Source organism: Trichoderma virens (assembly GCF_000170995.1).
Source record: "Trichoderma virens Gv29-8 chromosome Unknown TRIVIscaffold_1, whole genome shotgun sequence".
Lineage (NCBI taxonomy): Eukaryota > Fungi > Ascomycota > Sordariomycetes > Hypocreales > Hypocreaceae > Trichoderma > Trichoderma virens.
In genome coordinates this window covers 2,153,430-2,170,990 of record NW_014013748.1, presented here as the reverse complement: position 1 = coordinate 2,170,990, position 17,561 = coordinate 2,153,430, and the positions used below count along the sequence as shown (strand labels likewise).

The following is a 17,561-nucleotide window of genomic DNA, read 5'->3' as shown; positions in this document are numbered from 1 at the left end:
ATAGCGACGGGCGTCTAGAGTGCGCCGAGGGTAATACTCGCCATGGTGTCTCAATTGGGTTGCATGTAACCACCAGCTGCTATTGCTTTGTCTCTGCCGAGGCTGGTCAGATGCCAGAAGCCAGGGGTGGAAAGGACCTTTGTCTCCAGTCATGATAGCAACTCGCCCGGTTTGATGGTGGTTTATTTGCAGTCGGTTTCTTGTTGTGGTAAATAGCCCAGATATCATGGACAGGCGTGTAAGACGTCATCTCAAACCCGGCTCGGGGCCGTTTTGGAGCCATTGCCGAGATGCAGCTTGTCAAGAGCCGATTTCCGATCTGTCGTAATTTTCATCTAGACCTTCTGCATGTGACGGCAGTTTTGAGCAGGGGTTGGCAGAGCAGGGAGTGCATTACTTGCCAGCAGTGGGACAACGCGCTGATCCCCCCAGATCCTGCTGGTTGCTGCTAAGGCAGTGGAAAGACAAGGTACTGCCTGGTAGTACTGCCGACGGGTTAGGTATTGTGTTGCTGGTTGTGCCGAGTTTGTAGATGCGGATGAAGAGGAGAAAGTTGACACGCTGAAGCAATGAGAGAGAGGATGAATGGAGTGGATGAGAGAAGAGGAATGTGATGAAGAAGAGGGGGGAGAGGGGGGGAGATTTGTCATTGCTATGTACCTTCTTATCTTAGCAATTAACGTTGAATTTACTGCTAAATGAGTTGGGTACCTTGTTAGTAGAATCAGGTGGGAGAGGGGAGGAGAGAAGGAGAGAGGGAAAGAAGGAAGGAATGGTGTGTGGAAAGCGGTGATGACAGATGCTCCAATCAGAAGAGAAGGAAGGCCCTAGGTATGGATGCTAGGTACCTAGTAGGTGCTTTTAAAGAGTACAGCGATGTAGAGAAGAGGTGCATTCACTCAAGTTAAGGAGAGCGAAAAGCGAATTCGGAAAGGGGGGGGGGGGGGGGGGGCGAATTGCACGCTCAGGTTGCAGCAACATCTCTCCATCGACATGATAAAATGACTCAATAGCGACGGCCACTTTTCCCGCACCATATCTCTTGAGATGATCTTTTACTCGAGTAAACAAAATACCATCTACTGAACCTGCTTTTTTGCTACTTCATACTGCCGTGGCAAATATGGCACAGAGAGGCCGAGACAAAACCATCATGTGCCCCCCAACCGTCGAATAGCCTCAAATAGCCTCAGTATCGATATCAGGGATGCCGTTACTACAGGTATTTACTTCAATGGTGTGCATAATGGCTGGATCAAGTTCTATCCAGTCCCTTTCGTATGGTAGATGTACGTACGACAAGCTTCATATGTCCATATATACTACCCCTTTCAACGCTCAAGTAAACGACAAACAATAATGTACGTTGCAAGAGAGAGGCAGAGTAAATCTCCGGGTTTAAAAAAATGCGCCGAGTAAACAATAAAGAGGCCCAGCAACACCAAGCAAACCCATTCATCCAAACTCCAACAGCGCAGCGCAGAACAAGCAAGAATCCACCAGCTGCTAAGAGACTATTCCTGTGATCATCTGTCTCGGCCCAAAAAAAAAACACCAACGTTTGCCAATCCGGTGATCCAATACCGCTTTTGGGTCAGCCATGTTTAACCAAAAAAGAGTGCTATGCGTGTGCACTTTGATTGATTGGCCTGAAAAAGTTTCCCGCATTGCACCAGTCGCCAAAGAGAAGCTACGAGACACAAGACAGAGGGCGGTCTGGTGGACGGCTATGAAGTCAGTGTCTCTCCTTTTTTTGGACTTCGGGGATCCCCTGTGTCCATAGCAGCCACACATCTTGCACGAATGAAGAATGCATTCGGCCGTAGAATGGCCTCGTTTTCCTGAGATATGTGTCTCAAGGCAAAGTAGAAACCCTTGCATGCATGGTTTGAAGAAATCGAATGTAGATATTCATTATCATAACTGCTGTATTCCATTATCCACAAGCATTCGCTCTCGTTGGTGTCTACCCGAGACCCAACGCCGCCCCTTTTTCCCATCTTCCATGGACATTTAAAATTGGTCTGCATCGTCAATAGTTAGCACATCACAGCCCTCTCAGCAAAACGTAACATGCAAGGTACAAGCGATGGAAGGGAAAAATGATAAAAGAAAACGCACCTAGAGTCATGCTCATGCTCACATCCGTATTCTCCACCATCTTAGTAAACTCCTCAAAGCTAATCTTTCCATCCTTATCCAAGTCGGCCTCCATTATCGTCTTGTCGACAATCTGCTGCAGCTGCTGGTCCTTCAAGTTGCTGCCCACCATCATCTTGAGCACGATGAAGAGCTCGCCGTTGCTGATGTAGCCATCGCGGTCAATGTCGTACACCTTGAAGGCGAACTGCAGCTTCTGCTCCTTGTTGCCCTTGCTGCTGAAGGCGCTGAGGCCCGACACGAACTCCTGGAAGTCAACGTCGCCGCCGCCGTCCTCGTCGAAGATGGCGATCATACTGGAACATCTATGTTAGTGGTGAACCCATCAGGGGGGTGGGGAGTGCAAGCGGTGTATGAAATCGCCGGGGAAGAGGTGAAAGGGGGGGCAGATCGAACCGTGTCGCAAGCGGGTTGGAGGAGATTTGAGGAAGGCTAAGAAATTCGTCTCGTTCGATTGTGCCAGAGTTGTCCTGCAGTAGAATAGCAGTTAGTCGCGTGTCCAGTCTTGCCCAGCCTCGTCTTGTCCAATGCATCGGCGGCAGCCCAACAAAGAAGCTGGCCACGATCCGCCGCGCAGGTTCTCCTTGTTCATTCGTACCTTGTCGAGTTTCATGAAACGTTTCCTTAACCGGTCGACTTCTTCTCTATCGACTATGCGACGCCGTATTAGCGGAGGAGTTTGTGCTCTTAGGGGGAGGCGGCAGCCTACAGTTGGACCCTTGGACAATGTTGTCCAGCACGGTACTGGTGGTGTTGCCCATGATGCAGGCGCAGCGACTCTTGCGCTAGAGGAATCTCGATAGACGGTGTGAGGAGGAAACGCAGCGGGGAGTTGGCGGGTGTGAAGATACTAGTAGTTGTGGTATGTAGCGGTCATGAATCTGCAGCCATGAATGTCGTCTGTATGTATGTAAGGCATGTATTATTTACGATGCAAGGCCGCATTCTCCTAGAGGGGTAGCTGGTCATGTGCACGGACCACATTCTTTGAGATTGCATCTAGAAGAGTATGTAAGCGCTGTTGCTTGCTCTTTAATACGAGAAACAACAATTCAATCTTGCGAGAAAGAAGTGAATAATAAGAAATATCATTAAAAATAGCTTCATACATTTGCATATGCCCTATTTGAATATCTAGCTTTCGGATACGGCAGATGATTTTCATGGCAAAAAGCAAAGCATTCACCGTGTTGTCATTATGCAAGATAGAGTTGGCGATTTAACCTCCCTGGCAGAACTCTATGTGTGCTTATAACCCGTTGGCCGAACCTTATGGCTACAAAAAAGGCATGCAACTTGCCAATTTGGATGGACGTCATAGAGATGAACTCCGAGTATAAGCAGCTTACTGTAACGCCAATACCCGAACACGGTTTATCTGCAAGCGGCCGTACTCCATACTCCATACATGTAATAGAAATCTACTTCGTCACAGCTCCTTTGTGCTGGTGCTTGCTTGGCTGCTTACCTAAGTAAAACCCCGCCATGCCCGTTTTCGGCTCATCACCGGCTGCCTGGGCGCGTTTTGGGCACCTGTGGCCCGCCACCCAGCCAACCAGAGGCGCGCCTCACCCAGTGTGCGAATGCCGTAGGCACCACCGCCCGCCGCTTTTGCAGCGCAGCGCGTGGGCCTGCTGCGACTTCAGGGGAGAGGGAGGCCAAAAGGAGGGGGTGGCCCGAGCGCCCCAATGTACCCGCGCCCGCCAAATACTATGGCGCCGTGACTTGCCAGCGGACCAGCGCTGCCATCAAACAGCCGCAAATTTCCAGGCTTTGCACCAGTGAAAAATCTTCGCGCGGCAAAACAACCTCAACGTCACCTCATCGAACGCGAGCATTGAGCCATCAAAAAACCCAAACCACAACGCCTAAATCGTCCATCTTTTATCAACAGGCGACTGCGGACGTCTCGATTTATGACTTGATCTCTTTTTTTTGCGGATTTTCCGCTGGCTTTCTGCCGTCCTTCACCACCCTGGCAACATGTCATCCCGCAAAGTCCGAGTCAAGAAGTTGACGGTCAAAACCACTCTTCCCGTGCTCAGAGAGGATCAGATCGATGCTACTGAGTATGAATCACTCCTCACCGAGTCGCAAATCGCGACCGGAGTCGACCAGACTGAGGAAAATGTGAGTCCTTTTCCCTCCATATCCACGCCACCGCAACTTCTGATATCACGTGGCTGGTCACGTGGCATCTCCTTGCCTCACCTTTGCCTACCTCGCATTTGCCTACCAGCGTATAAGTGGTGATGGCCTATACGGAGTGCTGCATATATGATGGCATCATCCATCCTCATATATCTCACTCTAGTATTTGATCAATCCTCTTTTTTTTTCCCTTCATTTTACTCGATTTCACTCTTTTTTCTCTTTCATCACATTTCTTTTTTTATATCATCTTTCTTTTCTTCACTTCTTCCTCTTCTTCCATTTTTTTCTTTTTCAAAAGCAATATATACTGACTTCTTCTCTTTTTTTCTTCTTCTTTCTGTAGGAATACCATCTTCAATCCATTCTAAAAGAGGCGGGCACAAGCAATGATCAAGAAATTCCTGTGCCTCCACCGCAAGAAAGCGACATCAGCTATGATGGCCTCTATCCCGCAGCCTTTCACAAACCTTCCTCTTATATCCGATTTTCTCAGACAGTGGAGGAATGCATTAGCTGTCAATATGACATGACAGCCGATGACAATGAATTTCTCAAATCATATAATAGTAATCCTCCCGCCGCCGGGACGCTCAATGAGGATGACTTCGAACGCATCATGGAGGTGTTCGAAGACACTGCCACAGAGCAAACGCCGTTTGCATCAGTCGACAATACTGTTGTCGGCTATGATATGATGGTGCCCGGCCTCAATCAGCTTGGCTCTGCATCCATATTGCTGCACGCCAAGCAGATATACGAGTATTGGAAGTCCAAGCGGCAGGAGGAAGGAAACAAACCACTGCACCCGACAATCAAGTTTGAAACACACCAAGAGACTGATGATACCGACCCATACGTCTGCTTCAGACGGCGGGAGGTTAGACAGACAAGGAAAACAAGGTCCAGAGATACCAAGATCGCCGAGACGCTCAAGCGTTTCCGTCGCGAGCTCGAGGATGGCCGCCAGCTTGTGCTGTTGGCATACGAGCGAGAGATGATGAAGCGAGATCTATTGCAGATGGATCGGGCCATCTTCGAAGAAAGGGCTCGCCTAAAGCAAATCAAGACAAAACTGGGCATCAAGGGCGACGACGAAGACCTAGTCAACCAAAAGGTATGTTTCGAACCAAGGCCAGCTTGGCCCTCGACACGTATAACGCCACTTGGCACTGACACGATGCGAATCACACAGTCTCAGAAGCGAAAGCCTGTAGAAGCTGCCGGAGCCCAGCGGCCGACAACCCAGGTCCGGGTGCCGGTGCGGCCCGATGGACGCTCGCACGAACAAGACCTTGTGCTGCTTTCTGACCAGCTCGCCGAGAAGGAAAACGAACTCCGTAATGAGATTGAGACTAAGGTGCAGAATCATCGGAGGTGGAACCAGAACCACATTGATCTCACTCGAGACCCGCTCTCGCCGGTAAAAGCACTGGGCATGGAGCTCAAGTTCAGGCCTGCGAAGACGCAATACTTAATGACGCCGCCGGCGTCAACTTCTTCAGAGTCAATGGATGTCGATGACGTACCTGAGCCCATGCAGCTGGACAAGCTAGAGCTGCCAGTATTCCAGTTCCGCGGTGCAGATATTGACGAGACACCGCAAACTAATCAGCCGGCGTTCCGACGCCGTATCGGCCGACTCCAACGCCTCTGGATCGATCGAAGGGGTCTCTCGACACCCTCTCGGGCAGACGCGTACGAGTACTCGGACCGGTGGAAGTATGATTCTGATGATGAAGACGATGAACCTCCAGTGTATGAGGTTGATCCCTTTGACACCAGGGCGCTGAAGTTTAGGGCTACCATCCCTCTCAGCCCATATATCTTCCGGGCGAGGCCAACGGCCCCTCCAGAAGCGGTAAACGGCGTAGCAAATGGAAACCGGGTGCTACCGCCGCCGCCACAGCCGCAACAACAGCCGCAACCGCCGCACCCCCCTGCAGCCCAACAGGCGCAGGCGGCATCATAAACAACACTTCTCTCTCCCCGATAAATCCGGTACTGCATCCTTGTATGAGTATGGGTGTGTGGAGGTGTATATAATTTTTCCGCTTTTCTTTTTCTCCAATCACGCTGATATGAAAGGTTCTCAGGAACGGACAGGACGGGGGGGAGGTATGGGAGGGGGGAGGATATTTCCGAGGTAGATGGAAACGACCGATGTATAGTACCTTAGCCTTGGTCAAGGCATTGCAAGGAGTTGGGAGTTGGGGTCGGTTCTTTAGGATTAGAAGAGGAAGAAGCCCCCCCAACGGGAGCAAATGAAGATAAAAAATTCACAAGAAACCCAAAACTGGCTTTGGCCAGAAATGAATATTTCTTCGCGCAGCCTCCAATTCGTGTGATGATGTGTATATGAGTCGGCGATGGGTTGGCCAGACATGCCGGCCGGTCCTATTTGTGCGAGCTTTTTGGCAAGGCCGGTGTCGTGACGCAGCCTGGTCTCACCTCGCTGCGACCAGGGCGGATGACGTGAGGGGAAGCAGGCTGCGCAACGTGAGCTCGCCGGTTCTGATGGACGGTCGAGGTCGCCATGGCGCGGACAGCAGTCGGTAGCAGGCCGCTGGAAGCTGGAAGCTGGCCATGGCTGCCAGCAGAAGCTCCGTCTGTGTCTTCGTCTTGAATTTGTCTGCTGCGAGGCTATCATTAGCTGTGGGCTGACGAAAGAGCAAAGGCGCCGACGTACAGTCAGGTTCAAAGGGGGATTCTGCCTTGCAGCCAAGGGCATAACAAACCGAGACGGAAGACGGCCAATGTCTCATAGCCAGTCCCCATCATGGAAGATTTTGCATCGAAGCAGCGACCCGGATATGGGGGCATATTTTTTTTCTTCTTTTGCTTGGTGTGGTTTTTCCCAGCTAGAGGGTAAAGGAAAAAAGTCGAGGGGAAAGAAAGTGAGTGGTCGATGTGGACCGCGGGAACGGCTGCAAGTGGATTTTTGGGGGATTTCCGCCCACACAGGCGGCAGAAGCACGCACTTCAATGGGACATGGAGCTACCAGGCAGGCAGGTATTGGCACAGTAAAAGCCGCACCGGAACAGTACATGCCGTGGTGGTACAGGGCCGAAGGCGGGCCAGGCCAGCCCAGGGAAAGGCAGTTTTTAGTGCGAGGTTGTTGATGACAGTGAGCCTGGGAGCGCTAAAGGGGATTTACCGACAGGGCCGCCGAGTTTGTCGTACAGGTATGTATACCAGGTACCTTGGAGAAGGGCAGCGCGTCTGGCGGGAGGACAGGACGATGGACACTGGGCGAATGGAGGAGTATGAAGGCACAAGGAGGAGCAGGAAGAGGGAATAAAACAGACTGGCGGGTAAATGAGAGCATCGTGATCTTACATAAGCTCGCGGAGGCTGTACTCATACTGTACTGTAACTTTGAAACGGCAGAGTCGCAGGAATCAGGAAGGAGCGTGCCAAAGCGCAAAAAGGGAAGGATGCTCTTGCTGCAAGTGAGCGAGCCATGGGCATGGCAGCGCCCCGCTATTTTCTCTTTCCGGCCACTGCTACGCTACCACACCCAGCGACGAACCCCTCCATTTTTTTTTCCTTTTGATATTTCTCGCTGTGATATGCATCATCCATCTGTCTTGCTAGGCGACCACCCGATCCCCAGACTTTCTGCCTTGGCCGCCGTGTCTGTTTTCCTTCGAGACTTTGTACTTCGATAAAACTATTGCTGCTTTGCATTTTAGAACAGCGCCGCTGCTACAAAAGAGAGCCTATCAGACAAGGCCGATACAGTGATATACCCCCCACCCGGAAGCCGCTCCGTGAAGAGTCACAACAACCCCCGGGCATCAAAGCTCAGAACGCATCGCCGACCCGGCGCGAAAATCCGGCGGATTACAGCAAGTCACTGAGAAAAGCTACCCGTCTCTCCCAATCGCCCAGCATGGCTGCTGCCGGCGTCTCCTCTCCAGTGTCGCATCCTCCAACCTCCACATCCATGACACCCGCCTCTAATACATCTACATCTCCATCTACATCCTCAGCTACATCAGACATGGCCGCGGCAACCTCCAAATCCTCATGGATCGCCCTCGGGTGCGAAGGCTCCGCCAACAAGCTCGGCATCGGCCTCATCCGCCACACGCCAACCTCTGCCACGATTCTCTCCAACCTGCGCCATACCTTCATCTCTCCTCCAGGCACAGGCTTCCTCCCTAAAGACACAGCGCTGCACCACCGCACCGAGTTCGTCGCACTTACACGCCGCGCCATCGCCGAGGCCGGCATCACGCCCGACGACGTCGACTGCATCTGCTTCACTCAGGGTCCCGGCATGGGCGCACCGCTGACGAGCGTCGCCATCGGAGCCCGCACGCTGGCTCTCCTGTGGGACAAGCCGTTGGTGGGCGTCAACCATTGCGTGGGACATATTGAGATGGGCCGCGAGGTGACGGGCGCCGACAACCCCGTCGTTCTCTATGTCAGCGGCGGCAACTCGCAGGTCATCGCCTACGCCGAGAAGCGCTACCGCATCTTTGGCGAGACGCTCGACATCGCGGTGGGCAACTGTCTCGACCGTTTCGCCCGCGTCCTCAACATCAGCAACGACCCGGCGCCAGGCTACAACATTGAGCAGCTGGCCAAGAAGGGCACTAAGCTGCTCGACCTCCCCTACGTCGTCAAGGGCATGGACTGCTCCTTCTCCGGCATCCTTGCCAGCGCAGAGGCCCTGGCCGCACAACTTCTGCAACTCGGCCCCGACGGTGCAGGCTTCACCACCGAAGACCTGTGCTTCTCCCTGCAGGAAACCATCTTCGCCATGCTGGTCGAGATCACCGAGCGAGCCATGGCCCACGTGGGCAGCAGCGAGGTCCTCATCGTTGGTGGCGTGGGCTGCAATGAGCGGCTGCAGGAGATGATTGCGTGCATGGCCAAGGAGCGAGGCGGCAGCGTCTTTGCCATGGACGAGAGATTCTGCATCGACAATGGCATCATGATTGCGCATGCGGGGCTGCTGGCGTACAGAACGGGGTACCGCACGCCTATCGAAGAGAGCGTGTGTACGCAGCGCTTCAGAACGGACGATGTATACGTCGAGTGGAGGGACTAGAACTACACGCAAGCAAAGATAAATAAAATAAAGCAAGAATAGACAGCACAAAGAAGCAATGAAATACAGCGTGAAAAGGGGGGGATAAGCAAACTGCACTGTAAATTGTGCGAGGACTCATACATCTCGCCCATCTGTCTATCTGGTTGGTTCATTGCGAACCCCTCGGATCTCTACTGCAACCACCAGGCTTCACCACGGAAGCCAGCGATATAATAACCCGCAGCTGATTTCCACCATGCCATATAAGAAATACCCGTATCGTAGCAATAAAAGAGGAATGAGTAAAAGAGCACTCCTCCGTGAATAGAGGAAAGAGAGCAAAAAAAGGGGGGGTAAAGGAAGCAAAAAAATCAAAAAAGAATAATACATATTAACCCTCTTTCAAACACCACAAAACAGAGTCTTCACCAGCCATCCGCCTTCTCCCCCTTCTGTCAATGTATAATGAGACCCTTTTTAACCCTCATCCGTAGAAGTAGGCTTGTAAATAATCGTAGTGACATACTACAGAGCAAAGAGATTGTCAGCAAAACACCCAAGATAGTACATAATCTTCCCCTTAACCACCAGCTTTCGACTGACCTTGTTGTGATATCTAGTAGTTGCTGACACAGCCAGAACATTGTTTTTGATACTGCTGGTAGCGAGATGATTCAGAACGGTATGATTGGGCATGTTCAAAACGCTGTTGTCATCCTTCATCAGGGTAGCAGCGTTAAGAATAGGTTTGCCCAGGAAGCCGGGCAAGCTCGGCGGTGTCGTCAGCTTCTCTATAGCAGACACGGCATTGCGATAGGCTGGCGACTCCTCAGCCTGGTCGAAGTCGAGTAAGTACTGTGGGATCTGACTGTTGTAAGCCGCTTGCGGCAAGACGGGCTTTCCCCTGGCCACCTTGGGCTCTTCCTTGGACTGTGAGTCAGCGCGAGACTCGTCCTTCTCCTTTCCGGCCTCGGCAGCCTCGGCGGCTTCGCCTTGTTTGGTCGCTACCACGTCGTCGGGGTTGACCTCGATGTAGTTTACCAGGTTGTTTCCAAAATCGACAGTGGTGGGGAGGTCGGGCGATGTCTGCATAATCCCATCGACCAAGAAGCGGATGTGATGGGTACCGGGCAAAACGTGAACCGTGGCGGCAAAAACACCTGGCTGGCCCTCGCTACAGAAGCATAATTGTGTCAGTAGACCCGAAATAGATCAGAAATGTGTGCTACGCTGCAGGCACGTGCTAAGGCACCAACTCTATTTTTGAAAGAAGCGGCTGAAAAATCCCGAGACCTCAAGCGAGACGCAGGCACCCAGCACAGCTCATAGACATGGCTGTTGCATGGGAGTTATAAACCACAGGTTAATGAAATCGTGGCACTTACACAGGGCGCAACCGGAGCTTTCGATTCCAGTGGAAAATGGTACCCGTAACCCAAATCTTTTCACCACCGCCCCTCCACTCAATCTTGGTGGCAACGACCGGCCTAGTCTTGTCCACGCGTAGCTCCTCGCCCTCGTCGTCCTCGGCCGTGCCAGAGCTAAGTGCGGAGCTCTTCCTCGTCAAGGCATCGGATGACTCGCCGAGCTCGAGATCGGCCAGGCTCTCATCAGGTCCGAGGATAGGCGAGCCAGGGGTATGAACCTCCTCCTCAATAGGAAGCGGCAGGCGAGGCGGGCGCATCATGTACACGTCCGTCAAGCTATTGTTGGAAAAGAGCTGGGCCTCGACATATGACGGGACGGCGGGGATATGAGGACGCGCCAGGGACCCCTCGATAGGGACGGCAACGGGCTTGGAAGGTTCGTCGCGTAGGATGGGCCGCGGCTCGGACGGCTTAGGGCTGCCGGCGACGACGGCGGCGGTAACGGCGGCAGCGGCGTTGGCGACGGAGGAGACGGTGCTGCTATGCGGCGAGCCGCTGAGGGACGAGAGGCCGGTGGCGGGCACGATCTTGGGCTTGGGCACGGAGGCAGCAATGGAGCCCTGGGCCTGGAGAGACGAGGATTCGGTGGCGGCAGCGGCGCGGGCACCGTGGATGGGGATGATGTTGCGGGAGCCGTCCTTGCGGTGGTGAGGCTGGCGAGGAGAGTCGACGCCTGGCTGCGACGGCTGCTGCTGCTGCGGAGGCGACCCAGGCCCGCCCGCCTTGTTGGACGCCGAATGGTTGTTACCCATGGTTTGGGACCCGACCAGGGGTGGCGGCAGGGACTTGGGAAGCGAGGGCGAGAAGAGAAAACAACAATCCCAGACAGAGGATGGGCTGCTAGCGGGAGCAGAGGGGGGTTGCAGAGGCGACCGGTTGGCGGCTTGTCGTTACACAAGGCACTGGCGAGCAGGGCTGGGCAGCGGGGAGACTCGCGTGACGATGCTTGGGCGAACGTGGTTGGATTGCGGCGTGCTGAGAGGATGAAACGGCGGTGGGGGGAATGAGGGATCTCGATGTCGTGAAGTGTCTGTCTGGGTCAAGAGGGCATCTAGATCGGCTCTAGACGGTGGTGTTTTTTGGGGGCCGAATGGCAAGTAGTAGTAGTAGTAGTAAGGGTCGATGTCTTGTCTTGTGTCCGTCCTGTGCGCGCGGCGAGTTCCGATCAAGCGATCAAACGATCAAACGATCAAACGATCAAACAGGGCCCGGCAGTCAATCGAACCAGTCCATCAATCAGTCAATCAATCAATCACTCCCGTCCAGATCTGGGCCCCGGGTGGAAATTCCCGAGGCAAACACTCAAAGCGCGCGAGAGGGGCCCTTTTGCTGATGTCTAATCTCCTCTATCCGGGTTCCTCTTTCGGGCTTCTGCATGCAGCGCCTACACGGGACGCTCGTGGGGGTTCCTCCTCCTTTTTTTTTCTCCTTCAGCTGTCGTGTCGTCTCGCCTGTGCCGTGGCAGCCCGTCGTGCAGCAGACGATCGTGGGTTGGAGGAACTGGAGCGGGAGCTGGCCAGTAGGATCGAGCCCATTGGGGGGGTTTGGGGTGGGGGAATGTGCTGTTCTTATCTGCGGTTTGCCAAGTACTGCGTAGGTACCGCTGGGTGCAGCACGAGTTTGTGATGGGGTACTGGGTACGGAGAGTGGACACTTGCTGGCGGTGTGAGGTGGAGGTTTCCTGTACCTGAGCTGCAAGCGTGCTATCCACATCCGGGACATTTTCTTGGCTGGTCCTGTCATGACGACACTTTATTAACAACCGGAACTTTAGCCTGACAGAGCTTTGGAGAAAGAGTAGCACCTGTCAGTTTGCTGTTATAGATGGCCCGGGTGGCTTATACCTGTTAACGTCCAAACTCAGTTGCCGTCACGGTTCTTCTGGAATATGCAAGTAATTACCTAGTACCTTAGGTATGTCGTCAGGTATTACAATACCTAGGTACCTAGTAGTTAGAGGGTCTCTTCTGGTGACTCCCCAGAAACCTACGGCCTGTATTCATATTGAGTACAACTTCATGCGCCACTTCTTCAACAACAACAAATATACACCATCCGCTACTGAAGCAGCACCGTACTCCCAACCAATACTAGCTAATCAAATCTCAAATATCTCAACAAGTCCAATAAATTAACAAAGTCATATACCCCCAAACCCGAACCCAACCCACGCATCTTCCGCACCCAAAAGCTCCAGGTTAGCTCCGCCACACCTCACCAGCCACACCTCCAACATCAACTCATACCACAACTGGAACTCACTCACGCAATGTACCCTTGAATTCCTAACCACCACCTTTCCATACCTACCTCTCACCACTTCTTCCCACCCTCACCCTCAAAAAACCTTCGCCCTCATGCCGTACATACGTGCTCTCTAAAAAATGGACGTCTCCGCCATTCTCGACTACCTCCGCCCCGTCTTCCGTGTCGTCTCTTTTCTCGGCCGCATCTTGATCTTCCCCTTGCGACTCGTCTCCATCCCCTTGTCGTATCTCCTGAGCGCCCTGCGCATCGTGTTTGCGCCGGCGATATATCTGGTTGCGTATATAACCAGTTGGTTTCGTGCCATCTTTGATTTCATCATTGCTCTACAGGTGCGTTTCCCCCCCCCCCCCCCTGTGACTTTAAATGTCACATGTTATTCATAGCCTCCATTATATCGCCTTACCGTGTTAGTGAGAGTGTGGTTGCTGACAGCTTTTTGTGTATCTGAGATATAGCCACTATACACATTTGTACGTCTTCATTTAAAAATATTGAAAAATATCAAACTAGAAGCCCAACAACAAAAAGAAACCATCCCCAAGTCCAATGTAAGTGAAACACCACGGCTAATTCATTCTTCATAGCTCGCCACTGCAGCAGCCGTCGGCATCTTCGCTGGCTTCACCCTGGCCACATCCTCAAGCGTCATCACTTCATACCTCGGCATGCAAGATAACGGCAGCACCAGCCAAGGACCTCGCTCTCGTGCTTCCCAAGGCAAGAAATCATTGTCGTCCTTCTCAACGCCATCCCTCAAAGATGATTCGTCCTCCAATGAGGGCGAGTGGTACTGGCCTGATCCCTCTCCCTCACGGCGCCGCCCTGCAACTGGGCTTCTGTCACAGACGATTCTTGAAGAAGAGGACGACTCTGATATATGATTTCTTCTCCTTGTCTTCCCTCACGGGTTTACAATAGCTACTTGTGCATTTCTAATGCTTTGCCGGCGTTCTTAAGCGGCCCCCTTCGCGTTTATATATGCAGTGTTATTATCCCTTCTTCCGTGATGGTAACTCTCTTCATCCAAACTATTGCTGCCAAGACCGAGGTAGCAGTAAGTAGCAAGCATCCTCAAGCTCGACCATTTACATCCTTCCTCTGTTGCCTCCAACGCCATTCCAACCCCCGTAAAACAAGAAATTCTGTCAAGGGAACTATTTCCATGGGATATCATAAAAGTGCAAAATGGCTGGAGTGTAAGCCAATCATCCATAACCATATACATGGTTGATATATCTATGCGTGTATGTTGACGGTCCTATGTCGTATTCATCGTCGATACATGTCTCGATCGCGATTCCTATCATGTATCGGCGAGCGGCTTCGACTTCTTGTTCGTCGCTCTCTATCGTATCGTTGCCTACTGTCCTTGCTGGTAGGGCGCCGTCGGTCATCACGAGGCCGCTCGTCATCCCTGCGCCGACCTCCCGCCTCCTCGCGCCCATAGCTCGGAATATAGGTGTCTATATCTGGTCCACGGCCCGGCCCGCGGTTGCGAGGCGCTCCTCGATCTCGATCCCGATGGTCAGCATCTTCCCAGTTTGGCGGTCGATCCTGAGGAGGGCGGGACGATGGCCCACGCTCTCGATCCCGCCAAGCAGGTCGCCTGTCGTCGGGACCGCCACCCCTGAAGCGTCCCCCATTGGGGCCACTTCGACCGCCGTATGCGTCGTTGCTGTTGAACCCGGCAGTTGCTCCGTTTGCGTCGGGACCCAGACCAACCGTTCCTCCCTTGGGGGCTGGTGGTAGGGCAGCTTTGCGGTCGTGGAACTTTCTGCGATCAAGCTCATGGCTTTCTTCGTAAGTTGGGAGCTGGTGTGGTTCCATTGGTAGCGGTTCCTTCTTGAAGTACGGATGTTGTAAGGCATCTACAGCATTAATCCGTGTTCTCCAGTCCAGTTTCAGCAAATCTTTTAGTAGAGCAATTGCTCCAGAGCCGTACCTAAAGGAAACGTGTTAGTCGCGTATAATCAGTCATGGGGAAGCTTGACAACATACTCCCTAAAGCGGCTTTGAAGATTTCCCGGTCGTGACCTGGGAGACAAATGTTCGCCTCCAGGTAGGCTCTTCCACCCCGGCATATTCTCATCAGTAGGCGAGCCCATGAGATCCCAGATGAGTTCGAGTTGGTGAGCGTCACTCTCTCCAGCGAGAATCGGCTTGCCGAACAGCATTTCTCCAAAAACACAGCTACATCGAGTTAGCCTTGTTTGAACTAACAACACTCCTTAAAGAGATGATAACAAGAAGGCGAGGTGCAAAAATTAAAAAGAAGCATCGTTTCTTACCCAACACCCCAAACGTCGATAGCGGGGGTATAACGTCTTAGCTGAAGCAGAAGTTCGGGCGGACGGTACCACCTAGTAACAACCAACCCGGTGTAGTCTCGCCGGCCTTCTCCAACAGCATGGCCGGCTCGCGGCGTCGGTCCATCATAGTGGCGGGCCAGGCCAAAATCAGCAATCTGGAGAATGCCCTTGTTGTTGATGAGAAGGTTGGCAGCCTTCATATCTCGGTGGAGGACGTGACTTTCGTGAAGGTAGCGCAGGCCTTGGAGTAGCTGGAGCATGTAGCACTTGATCTGAGCCTCTTTGAAGTGGACAGATGGATTATCGAGAAGGCCCGAAAGGTCGTGATCCATGTATGGTGTCACCATGTACATGATGGGCTTCTTGCGCTTGTCGGCTGCATAGAACTCTGTCAGAACAAAAGAGGCACGAGAAAGCAGAGGAAAGGGGCCATGAGGAAAAGAGAAGAGTGTGAAAATAAAATAAAAAGGCATGGCGAAATACTCACTCTGCCTCGTGGGGTGCTCTACAGCCATGTCTTCCAGTCTTAGAATATTTGGGTGAGACAGCAACTTGAGCAGCTTGATTTCTCGTAGAGCGGTAATGGGGAACTGAAGCAGGTCAGAGGAGAGAAAGCGGGTTGATATGCCTGATGCCGCCACCTACACCGTCTTTTTCATGGTGCATTATAATCTTCTTCAAGGCGACGAGTGCGCCTGTCTTGCGGGATCGAGCGCGATGGACCTCACTATAGTATAATTGTTTGCATTAGCTTCCCATTTTTAGCTTTGGGGATGCGAAAGGACAGGGGCCTGCCATACCCAAAGGTACCCTCGCCCAATTTCCCCTGCAGTTCATAGTCGGATATCCGCGAGCAACCTTGGAAGCTGGACTTTGGCCTGCTGTGATTAAGGGCAAAGGTTCGTGGTGAAGTGCCATCGGGGGCTGTTTCGGAGGGTCGATCCATGACGCGCGCCGGGTTCGTCGAGCCGAATCGCAATATGACGGGGAGGCGGAAGAAGTAGCAAATAGGGCTGAAGACGAGGGAGAATAACTGGGCGACGCTTGTATTGGGTGAATGGAGCGCGTTTTATGGGAAAGTCGTGGTGTGGTGGGCGCGCATCGTTGTCTGTCTTGGGCCTTTGAAACCCCCCGCAAGAGCGCCGTCGAAGAAGCGGATGGCGAACAAATGGTGGCTTAACGAAATGCTTTGGGAGCAAAGAATTATTAATCTGATTGCTGTTGTCGTCAAAGAGCTGCGATGGTCCTGGCGAAGGAGAAATGAAGAGGAGAGACGTCAAAGCAAGAGAAGGGTTAGGGAAAAAAGGTTGATTCCGCGAATTGAATCGGCGCTGAGTAGAAAGTCAAGGAAGATGGCGTTGAGGGCTCGCGCTTATCCCAATCGGATGTGACAAAGAGCCTGGTGGAGCTGTACCTGAATTGTACTTGTAGGGACAGCATATAGCTGCGGGAAGGTGCATGTGCCTGTGCGGTACTTCGTTGACAGCAAGCTGCGTTATCCTTTGTACCGGCTCTCTTTCGGGTCAAATTTCGTAACAAGACGTAGAGGAAACAATATTTCTTACTATTACTCAAGTAGACGCATGGTTCTTTGAGTATCTGCTACTGTCGCTACTTTTGCTACTACCTATTCCTCCAGCAGCTGATATCATTACCACCTTAGTACCTAGTACTAAGTTAAGGTAGCTTTAAATTCGAGACTCAAGACAGCCAATTTGGGGCACTGAATTACAGCCTAGTCACCCCCCTCATTTATTTCTTATTCCATTAACTTATGATGGATATGAAGTCTGTGAAACTCCAGACTGCAAGGAACTCTGTATACGGTGTTAGAATTAGGCGTCATCCATCTTCCCTCGTTGATGGCCAAGCAGATCAAGTTTTTGACTCTCAGGGCCCAAGTGACGTAAGGTCCCCTTAGCACAATACCACCTGTACTGTACTCCGTAATGTTGGGGACATGCCGAATGGAGACGATGGATGGCAGGGTTCAAGCAGGTACTATACTTGCAGACACGGCTAATCTGCTGCTGGTGGACGTGTACCTATACCTGTACTCGGCCATCTGCATCTACTCGTACTAATCTCGCTGCACCCCTGAGGCCCGGCCAGACGCTGATACTACTACTGCCACCACTACTGCATCATTTGCGCCCGTGGAAACTCCCCCAGATCTGGGTTGGGCCTATAAGCTGCCATGG

At 52.5% G+C, this 17,561-nt stretch overlaps 6 protein-coding genes across 6 annotated transcripts; 3 read left to right on the top strand and 3 right to left on the bottom strand.

The window, feature by feature from the left end:
* Window positions 1-1,891: 1,891 nt before the first annotated feature.
* Window positions 1,892-3,024, bottom strand: TRIVIDRAFT_85975 (calcineurin regulatory subunit B; the record flags this gene model as incomplete). Its single annotated transcript, XM_014106147.1, has 5 exons — window positions 1,892-2,024; window positions 2,122-2,456; window positions 2,557-2,630; window positions 2,759-2,811; window positions 2,870-3,024. 5 exons carry the CDS (start codon window positions 2,919-2,921, stop codon window positions 2,014-2,016), a joined length of 525 nt encoding a protein of 174 aa, XP_013961622.1.
* A 1,119-nt stretch (window positions 3,025-4,143) lies between these two features.
* On the top strand, window positions 4,144-6,283 carry TRIVIDRAFT_34851 (uncharacterized protein; the record flags this gene model as incomplete). Its single annotated transcript, XM_014106146.1, has 3 exons — window positions 4,144-4,290; window positions 4,658-5,428; window positions 5,507-6,283. 3 exons carry the CDS (start codon window positions 4,144-4,146, stop codon window positions 6,281-6,283), a joined length of 1,695 nt encoding a protein of 564 aa, XP_013961621.1.
* A 1,650-nt stretch (window positions 6,284-7,933) lies between these two features.
* Window positions 7,934-9,421, top strand: TRIVIDRAFT_215135 (uncharacterized protein; the record flags this gene model as incomplete). The annotated part of the gene is made up of 1 exon (XM_014106145.1): window positions 7,934-9,421. One exon carries the CDS (start codon window positions 8,208-8,210, stop codon window positions 9,372-9,374), a length of 1,167 nt encoding a protein of 388 aa, XP_013961620.1.
* A 39-nt stretch (window positions 9,422-9,460) lies between these two features.
* Window positions 9,461-11,535, bottom strand: TRIVIDRAFT_79595 (carbohydrate-binding module family 48 protein; the record flags this gene model as incomplete). The annotated part of the gene is made up of 3 exons (XM_014106144.1): window positions 9,461-9,881; window positions 9,960-10,530; window positions 10,742-11,535. The coding sequence occupies 3 exons, from the start codon at window positions 11,533-11,535 to the stop codon at window positions 9,834-9,836; spliced, it is 1,413 nt and encodes a 470-aa protein (XP_013961619.1).
* A 1,680-nt stretch (window positions 11,536-13,215) lies between these two features.
* TRIVIDRAFT_131106 (uncharacterized protein) lies at window positions 13,216-13,926 on the top strand (the record flags this gene model as incomplete). The annotated part of the gene is made up of 3 exons (XM_014106143.1): window positions 13,216-13,380; window positions 13,507-13,521; window positions 13,636-13,926. Coding segments are annotated over 3 exons (471 nt in total), but the record flags the coding sequence as incomplete, so codon positions are not given.
* Window positions 13,927-14,320: 394 nt separating this feature from the next.
* On the bottom strand, window positions 14,321-16,306 carry CDK9 (uncharacterized protein; the record flags this gene model as incomplete). Its single annotated transcript, XM_014106142.1, has 7 exons — window positions 14,321-14,514; window positions 14,710-14,993; window positions 15,050-15,241; window positions 15,340-15,736; window positions 15,848-15,950; window positions 16,006-16,087; window positions 16,161-16,306. 7 exons carry the CDS (start codon window positions 16,304-16,306, stop codon window positions 14,321-14,323), a joined length of 1,398 nt encoding a protein of 465 aa, XP_013961617.1.
* Window positions 16,307-17,561: the final 1,255 nt, after the last annotated feature.